Source organism: Chenopodium quinoa, unplaced genomic scaffold (assembly GCF_001683475.1).
Source record: "Chenopodium quinoa cultivar QQ74 unplaced genomic scaffold, ASM168347v1, whole genome shotgun sequence".
Lineage (NCBI taxonomy): Eukaryota > Viridiplantae > Streptophyta > Magnoliopsida > Caryophyllales > Amaranthaceae > Chenopodium > Chenopodium quinoa.
The window spans coordinates 5,443,055-5,452,977 of record NW_018744693.1 but is presented as its reverse complement, the minus strand read 5'-3'; the positions used below and the strand labels follow the sequence as shown (position 1 = coordinate 5,452,977).

General features: G+C 39.6%; 1 protein-coding gene across 1 annotated transcript; it reads left to right on the top strand.

Annotated features, from left to right (window-relative positions):
* Positions 1–3,445: 3,445 nt before the first annotated feature.
* LOC110702346 (ataxin-2 homolog) lies at positions 3,446–4,576 on the top strand. The gene has a single exon (XM_021880052.1). The coding sequence runs from the start codon at positions 3,446–3,448 to the stop codon at positions 4,574–4,576; it is 1,131 nt and encodes a 376-aa protein (XP_021735744.1).
* Positions 4,577–9,923: the final 5,347 nt, after the last annotated feature.

The following is a 9,923-nucleotide window of genomic DNA, read 5'->3' as shown; positions in this document are numbered from 1 at the left end:
AATACCGAACCAGAAATATGCGTTCTAATTTCGACCAGTTTTTAGCACTGTTTGCTCGATCCTACTTCCTGATTGAGTTTTTCTCACTTTTCTGAAACCCATATGTGTTCTACATATGGATATAACCCTCTGGGAATTCATGCTCCATCTATCTAATTGAACGCTCTGTGCAACAAAGGGTCGTACATCCGAGAATGTTGAATTCACCAAACCATGGAAGCGAGTTTTTCTAAATTCGCGGTGTCCCATCCACTTGCGCCAACCCTTCACGGTTAGGCTTCCGCGCGGTGCATCTGGACAATTAACCATGGACTCTATTTGACTAACCCATATCCTGAACTTTAGAGAACTAGATTCATGGTTTGGTTGCAAACTCATTGCATCATGTTGTGACTACTTGACTACTTGTGCATACTTATTATGTGACTAAGATAACCGTTTGGTTTGACTTGTGCTTGTAATTAAGTCTTAATAAACTAATTAATGACTAAAAGACTTTGCTTAATTAATTAATTAATTAATTTGAGCTAAAAAATATACCTAAAATCGAGTCATAGTTCCTTTAAGTCAACCCGGATATTTATTCCCGTATACTTCACAACCGTCAACTTGTTTTGGTCATAGCCAGAGTTCTAGGATGAACTACGAGTCTTAGAACCTATGGATCTGTAGCCCCGGGTTTTATCTTTAATTTGGCGTTGGTTTCATTCCAATCAGAGTCACAGATCAAAAGTTATGACTAAAATACCACAGCGTGTCCAGTTTAATGCATATACATGAAGTCTTAACTTAGTCTTTGTTCGAGTCTAGTCACATAGTCTAGCCACATGGTTGATAAATCATATTTATATAGTTTTATTTAGGCACGTTTTTGCTAGTTTTAGAGCTTTTTCATAGTCTTCATAATTGTTTTTAGAGTCATGTCTGCATAAGTTATTATATGTCGCTCTATTACACTCCGTTTGTGTTTTTCTTAATGTTTCAGGTGATTTCATAGTCATTTGGAAGCTTTCGAAGTGTTTAGAGATGATTCAGATGATATTTGAATGGAAATCGATGGATCGGGTTCATTGATCGAGGGATATATGCTCGTGGATGTTGGCTCTAAGGATTTTATGCATGGAAAATGAAAATAGCATCCACGAGAGTCACTATGGACCTTACGGAAGTGAATTTGAGTGAGAAACGGGGAAAAAACGAAGGTTTGCAAGGTATCAAAAATGACCTTTACTCACTCTTTTGATCATATCTTGAGTTCTACAAATTGGATTGATGCGACTCAAGTTGATTTGGAAACTAGACTTGAAGAGCTTTCCAATGATAGGTCACATACCCCGAGAAGATTCTTAGAACAGAAGTTATAAGCATTTGAATCTAAGCATTGCAACCAGCCAACTGCAGGGGTGGCTGCGCCCCTGTCCCGCGCCCCCTCGAGGCTGCTGCCGCCACTGCCAGGGCGCGGGAACCACCTGCGGCCGCGGGTCTGGTCGGGTGGTGATGATGAGTTACTCGCATCCTTGCCTCCCTCGTGCCACGTCATCAATTGTCATCCAATAGCATTATACTTATGTATTTATTTAGGATGAGGCAAAAATATAAATACTTAGAAGATTTTATTTTGCCTCTTCATGCTTAATTTTTCCAGATTAAATGTTTCTTAGTTTTTCTCTCCATTGTTGAGCTTTAGTTTTTTATTCTCCATTAATTCAATCATTGAGGTATTTCATTCAATCTTTCGTTCTTTATTTTATTAATTATGAATTCTAGTTTATTCATCTCTTTGGTTTTGTTTATTTCAATTATGAGCGAGTAGTCGTTTTCTATGGTTAAGTGGGGGAAGCCATGTTTATACCTTGATTAATTATTCTTGATTATTTATAAATTTATGAATTAGGGTTGAATAATTCCAATTGATTTGTGCTTTATTGTTTGATTCATGTAATTGGCCAATATCATGATTTGATTATTTAGCTAATAAAAATTAGAATTGAAAATCATATTTTTAGAGGCTTAACTACAATTGGCGAATTTGATTATGTTAGCGGCCGAACTACATATGTTAATTCGTAAGTGTTAATTCCCGACCGTAGGATTAACAAGTGCTTTAATTATTCGACCTAGTTTGTTTATTAATGGATTGTTTGCATTTCTTGGATTGGTATAAGCATGGTGGACCGAACGTGTGCCCTAGACTTTAATTTTTCTGAGAACAACCTTACTTTCATTATTGTCATTCTTTAGTTAATTACTCATCAAATCATTATTCGTTTATAGAAATAGTTCATATAATTGGGCAAAAACTAATAGAACCTGTCTCCTGTGGGATTCGACCCGTATTTGCTAAATCTCTGCTAACAACAGACACCGTGCACTTGCGGTATAACTTTTTATTCATCAAGTTTTTGGCGCCGTTGTCGGGGAGACGACTAGATTCTATTAGTTTTAGTTTGATTGTTTGAACTGTTTCCATTGTCCCATTGGAACTTTCAGTTCCAATCGGGGCATTCTCATTGTTTTCTTTTCTTTTTGTTTTATGCCCAGGTAAAAAAGAACAGGTGAAGTGATACCTACGGATCCGGACTTGGAAAAGACCCTTAGGCAAATCAAGAAGAAAGGGAAAGGAAAGCAGAAAAAGACCCAATCACAGAAGAGCTCTACTACACAACCTGACATACAAAAGGAGATGACTGATAATAGGTCTCTTAATTCTTTCGGGGTACCATCCCAAGATGGTATTCCAACGGGTCTTAAAATGCCAGAAATCACTGCAGAGAACTTTGAAATCAAACCCGCATTGCTCAGTATGGTTCAACAAAATCAGTTTAGTGGCCATCCTACTAACGAGCCAATTAATCACTTGCAGCGATTTCAACAGTTATGTTCCACTGTTCATCACAAAGGAGTCACTCAAGATCAATTGAAGGTGATGTTGTTCGGATTTTCCCTTTGCGATAGAGCTCAGAAGTGGTTGAACACTGTCAAAGAGACGGAGTGGAGCAAGATTTCTCAAGCATTCCTCAAAGAATATTTTCCCCCTGAAAAAACTAAAAAGATTCGACACCAAATTTCAACATTTTCTCAAGATTCGGGGGAATCTCTTAGGGAAGCATGGGATAGATTCCTAGATCTTCAAAGATCATGCCCGCATCACAATTTTGAGAAGTGGAATCTTGTTCGTATTTTCTATAAAGGACTAGAACCCGAGACTAAATGTATTGTTGACTCTGCTGCAGGTGGTGTGTTCCTTGACAAGACGATCGAGGAAGGGTATGATTTTCTTGCAAATCTTGCAGCCAACCACTTCTCATCTCCAAGGACGCGACCAAAGAAAAGGAAGATGGAAGTTGAAGCCTATTCACTTATGACATCTCAAATGGCTCAATTAACTGCAAAGATTGAAGCATTGTAGGCCACTCAAGAATCTTCTCTTTTATCTGTTAATGCTATGTCTTCTCAACCTTCGCAAACTCATTTTTTTTGTGAATTGTGTGGTATACAGGGTCACTTTGGATATCAATGTGCTCTGAATTCTCAAGAGACCAATCAGATGGAGCAGGTGAATGCCTTTCAGCAAAGGCAACCAAATGATCCATATTCTAACACATTCAATCCAGGTTGGAGGAATCATCCCTACCTTTCATACAAAAGCAATAATGTTCAAAATCCTCAACCTCAGCAACAATGGGCACAACCTCAGCAACAGTGGTCACAGCCTCACAACCGTCAACCTCAGCAATATGTTCCAAGGCCTCCACTACATCAACAAGGGGCCTCTCATCCTCCTCCTCCGGGTTTCAATAGGCCACCTCAACAACAACCTTATCATGGCACTCAAGAGCCTACTATGTCTGACCTTATGAGAATGATGACAACCATGAAGCAAAATACTGAAGATAGCATCAAGGAGTTGAAAAACACAACAAAGCATTTGGAGAATCAAATTGCACAAGTCGCAGGTACCAATATCCAAAGGCAACCTGGCCACTTACCGGGACAACCGGTCCCCAAGGAGACCGGCAATGCTATCACTACTCGTAGTGGTGTCAGTTATGAAGGGCCACAAATGCCTACTGATGATGCAAATCTTGAGAAGGAGAATAGTGAGGTTGCAGAGAAGGCCTTAGATGATGTTCCCACCTCAAAAGATGGGAAAGCTAAAGCAAGTGATGCTGAGAAAGAGAAAAAGAAAGGTTCTGAGCCTCCATCCGTCGAGCCAAATCTACCATTCCCACATCGAATGCAAAAGACCAAGGTAGATCAACAATTTGGTAAGTTCTTGACTATGGTCAAGAACCTTGAGGTAACTGTTCCTTTTACTGATTTGGTCTCTCAAGTTCCAATGTATGCAAAGTTTTTAAAGGAAATGATTACTAAGAAGAAAGACTTTGGTGGTGTAGAAACAGTCGCTCTAACTGCAGAGTGTAGTGCTATATTGCAAAATAAATCCCCACCTAAGCTTAAGGACCCTGGTAGTTTTTCCATCCCATGTCATGTAGGTGCATTATTCATCGATAAAGCTTTATGTGACTTAGGTGCTAGTGTGTCTGTTATGCCTCTTTTTGTTTGTAACAGGTAGAATATGGGAGCTTTAAAATGCACACAAATCACCTTGCAAATGGCGGATCGTTCAATAAAATACCCATTAGGTATTTTGAAGGATGTCCCCATTCGGGTTAGGAAATTTTTCATTCCTGTTGACTTTGTAGTTTTAGATATGGAGGAGGATAGTAATATCCAGATTATTTTAGGTAGACCTTTCTTGTGTACTGCAGGTGCTGTTATTGATGTCAAGTCTGGGTCCCTTACTTTGTCTGTTGGTGATGATACAATGACTTTTAATCTAACCAATGCGATGAAGTCGCCTATGCTTGAGAATACTTGTTGCAGGATTGATGTGCTTGATGAGATTGTGAGATATGATACGCCTCGTGAGTTAGCTAACGATCCATTAGAAGCTGTCCTCACCTTGGAGGTTTCTCAAGGATAAGGAGATACAAAGATTGACTCTTTGATTCGTGACTTGGATGCCCCTAACACTAAGGGGTTTGAGGTAATGGAAACTATTTGTTCTACTTCTGAGTCACAGGTAAAAAAGGTAGAGTTAAAACCTTTGCCTTCTCATCTTAAATATTCATTTCTTGACGATAATGTGGAATGCCCTGTAATTGTTAGTGCTAAACTCGATGATAGCCAACTTTCTAAGCTTTTGACTGTGCTTCGCATGCATAAAAAGGCAATCGGGTATAGCATTGATGATCTTACAGGGATAAGTCCTAATTTTTGTATGCATAGAATTAATTTGGAAGAGAATCATCGCCCTTGCATTCAACCACAACGTCGATTGAATCCTAATATGCAAGAGGTGGTGAAGAAAGAGGTAATGAAACTTCTTGACGCGGGCATCATCTACCCCATCTCAGATTCTACGTGGGTAAGCTTGGTACAAGTCGTTCCTAAGAAAGGGGGGACAACAGTTGTTAAAAATGATAAGAATGAACTAATTCCTACTCGTGTTGTCACAGGTTGGCGTATGTGTATCGATTATCACAGGTTAAATACGACCACCTTGAAAGATCACTTCCCCTTACCCTTTATAGATCAAATGCTTGAAAGATTAGCAAAACATAGTTTTTTCTGTTATTTGGATGGATATTCAGGTTTCTTTCAGATACCCATTCATCTGGAAGATCAAGAGAAGACAACGTTTACATGCCCTTATGGTACATTTGCTTATCGCAGAATGCCATTTGGGTTGTGTAACGCCCCTGCGACGTTTCAAAGGTGTATGATGGCCATTTTTTCTAATTTCATTGAGAACATCATGGAGGTATTTATGGATGATTTCAGTGTTTATGGTTCTGACTTTGATATGTGCTTGAATAATCTTTCTAAGGTGCTTAAACGTTGTACTGATGTATATTTGGTCTTGAATTGGGAAAAGTGCCACTTCATGGTCAATGAAGGAGTGGTACTTGGTCATCTTATTTCTGATCGTGGCATCCAAGTTGACAAAGCAAAAATTGAGGTGATTGAGAAACTTCCTCCTCCTGTGAATGTCAAGGGAGTGAGAAGTTTTCTTGGTCATGCGGGGTTTTATCGCCGATTTATAAAAGATTTTTCAAAAATAGCGAAACCCCTCACTCAATTGTTGCTTAAGGATGCCACATTTGAGTTTACTGATGCTTGTATGGAGTCTTTCAACAGGATCAAGGAGGCATTAATAACTACTCCAATCATACAACCTCCGGATTGGGATTTACCATTCGAGATCATGTGTGATGCGAGTGACTATGTTGTGGGAGCCGTGCTTGGGCAATGAAAGAATAAGGTTTTGCACGCCATCTACTATGCTAGCAGAACCTTGGATGAGGCTCAGATGAATTATGCCACAACTGAGAAAGAACTCCTAGCTATTGTGTATGCTCTTGACAAGTTTTGAACTTACGTCATTGGTTCGAAAGTGATTGTCCATACTGACCACGCCGCTCTGAAGTATCTCCTAGCAAAGAAAGAGGCTAAACCAAGGCTCATTCGATGGATTTTTCTCTAACAAGAGTTTGATCTAGAGATTCGAGATAAAAAGGGCGCAGAGAACGTTGTTGCAGACCATCTCTCTCGATTGAGATTTCAGTCTACTTCGAATAGCCCTATAAATGACTCTTTTCCTGATGATCATTTATTCTCTGTTTCTTCTGTATCCCCATGGTATGCTGACTATGCTAATTTTTGTGTAGGTGGTTCATATCCTCCGGATTTGACTTACCAACAACGCAAGAAGTTCTACCATGACGCTAAGCGTTACTTTTGGGATGACCCTCATTTGTATCGCAAGTGTGCTGATGGAATGTTTCGGAGATGTGTAGCAGATTGGGATACTCATGGTGTCCTTCATCATTGTCATAATCTACCTTCTAGCGGACATCTTGGTTCTACTGCAACTGCCTACCGAGTGCTTCAATGTGGCTTCTATTGGCCCTCATTATTTAAGGATGCTCGTGCCTTTTGCAATGCATGTGATGAGTGCCAAAGAACAGGGAATATATCAAAGAGGCAAGAGATGCCGCAAAATGGGATTCTTGAGGTCGAGCCTTTTGATGTATGGAGCATTGATTTTATGGGACCTTTTCCCTCTTCTTGCGGGAATCGGTACATTTTGGTTGCCGTCGACTATGTCACTAAGTGGGTTGAAGCTATCGCGTCACCAACTAATGACTCAAAGGTCGTTATGAAGTTATTCAAGAAGATCATATTTTCGCGTTTCGGAGTCCCAAGAGTTGTTATTAGTGATGGTGGTTCTCATTTCCATCAATGAACTTTTAAGGCTCTTCTTAAGAAACATGGAGTTACTCACAAGGTTGGCTTGGCCTATCATCCTCAAACGAGCGGCCAAGTTGAGGTATCTAATCGACAAATCAAAAGAATCCTTGAAAAGGTTGTCAACAAGTCCCGAAAAGATTGGTCATTGAAGTTGGATGATACATTGTGGGCAATGCGAACGGCTTACAAAAATCCGTTAGGCACAACTCCTAATCGGTTGGTGTATAGCAAAGCTTGTCATTTACTGGTCGAAATGGAATATCTTTCACAATGGGCCGTTGTAGGCGTCGTTCGAAGTGCGCCTACGTTAAAGCATGTTGTGAATATGCTTGGCACTCATAGGAAGTGGGAATTGACATTACGATTAGGGACACGTAAAGTAGGGAGCCGCCAACAAGTTTTTTAGGAACTTGTAAACCGTTTACGGATCATAAAAAGGCAACCACGATAAGGGACAACGATAGGCAACAACGATTGACCCGTGAAGGTTACACCCCATTCATAATCCATGAGATTACTAACTCCATATGGTTCGGAACCACGAAAGGAGGATCGGGAATGATGGTACGAAGTGAGTCATGGAGTCACATTCGCCCGTATTGGCCTCTACTCGATTCTTATAGTGAAAAGCATTCCTGTGATATCAAAGGCATACAAACAATAATTCAATTCGCTCCAAACTATTATTTAACTAAATTGGTTTAAGATTAATGCACACATAATTCTAAAATATGGTGATCACTTGAATTAACAATAAGATTAAAAGGGAACCTAAACCGGTTGTCCAAATTATCTTATTAGTCGTGATTTTCAATCACATATTCCCTTTAAACATGCAATATTGTGATCAATAATAACAATAATAGAATCAACATTAATATAAAAACCAATTTAATCATAATTCCAACAACATAAGAATCGTTAGAAAAATAATAAAAAGAGCATGATCCTTTTTTTGAATCTGTTTGCTTGCAACTACAAAATAATAAACGAGTTAGTAACTTCAAGGAAATAATAAAACAATAATTAAATTAAATTAAATAAAACTAAAGTTGATTTTGGGGACAAACCCTCAAACGATTCTACCTTTCACGCCTTGGCTTAAGGACGGAACCTCGAGTAAAATATGGACTCCTTTGAGTGCTTGAAGAAGGAATTTTGAAGCGAAAAGGGTAGGCTAGTGTTTAGGTTGAGAGCATAGAAGAGAGAAAATATGAATAATAAAATTCTAGTTGCCCTGTACATCAGAAATGAGGGGGTATTTATAGGGAAATGTGCTGAGGGAGCACACGGAACCCTAAAATGATAAAAACCCTAAACAAATATACCGTGACACGGTCAGACTGTACCTGACACGGTCAGACTGTACCGTCAGACGGTACACTTTCCCGTGACACGGTCAGTTTTGGAGTGACGCGGGAAATTTTCTGAAAACGGAATGAAAAACGCGTTAAGGGTTTACGCGGAAAGGACACGGAACGTCCCGTGTCACGGCAGACCTCCCGTGACACGGGAAGTCCCACCGTCAGACGGGAAGGTTTCCCGTGACACGGTCAAGCTGAACCGTGACACGGTCAGGCTGTACTGTGACACGGTCAGCTCCAGTCCATTTTTTCGTCTAAATTCATTTTTAACCCTAATTTCTTTCGGCTTTTTAAGTGCCGATTGATAATTTCGGGCTTTTTTATGACTTTTATTATTCGGGCTAAAATAAGAAAATAATAAAATAATAAAATAAAAAGGTTTGGGCTTAAAATTAATTAACAAGCTTGGGCTAAAATAAAAACTGTGCTTTTACCAAACATCAAGACTAATCCATGGACCTTTCAAAAATATGAATTTAATAAAATACGATTTTTTTACGCACTCTCGGGATTAAATACTAAACCCGAGCAACAGTGGCGGTGAAAGGTTATTTATCATCGGGTTTGGTTTTGGGGAGACATTTTTAGGTGTCTACAGAAGCCCCCACTTTGACTGAGTTTGTAGAAACATTAGTTTTGAAAACGATAGTCAAAGTAGTCGATAGGGACGGAGAATGATTTAAGACGTTTGGCGATCCTAAATCACTCTGCATACGCCGATACCTGCAGAAAAATGTTAGTTCTACAGATAAAAGAGTAAAGGGATAGAATACTTATCTGGCACCAGTGTGTCGGTGACAAACGAGTTTGGCAGCTTCCTAAGCTTGAAGGAATCCACCGAGTGACATTTGTTGAAATGCTTCCCATGCTTGATGAAAGCCGACTGAAGAGTTTGGTACCTTTCTTAGCTTGAAGAAAGCTACCGGATAATACTTTCCATGCCTGAGGAAAGTCGATGAACAAATTTGATGTCATTCTATGCTTGAAGAAATCCACCGCTAATGCCTTCCATACTTGAGGAAAGTCGACAAAGGAATTTCGTGGTTTTCTATACTTGAAGAAAAATCCACTGATGATGCTTTCCATGCGTGAGGAAAGCTGACTTGGCGGTTTTCTATACTTGAAGAAAAATCCACCATAACGCTTTCCAAGCCTGAGGAAATCCGTCTTGGCGGTTTTCTATACTTGAAGAAAAATCCACCGATAACGCTTTCCAAGCCTGAGGAAAGTCGACTTGGCGGT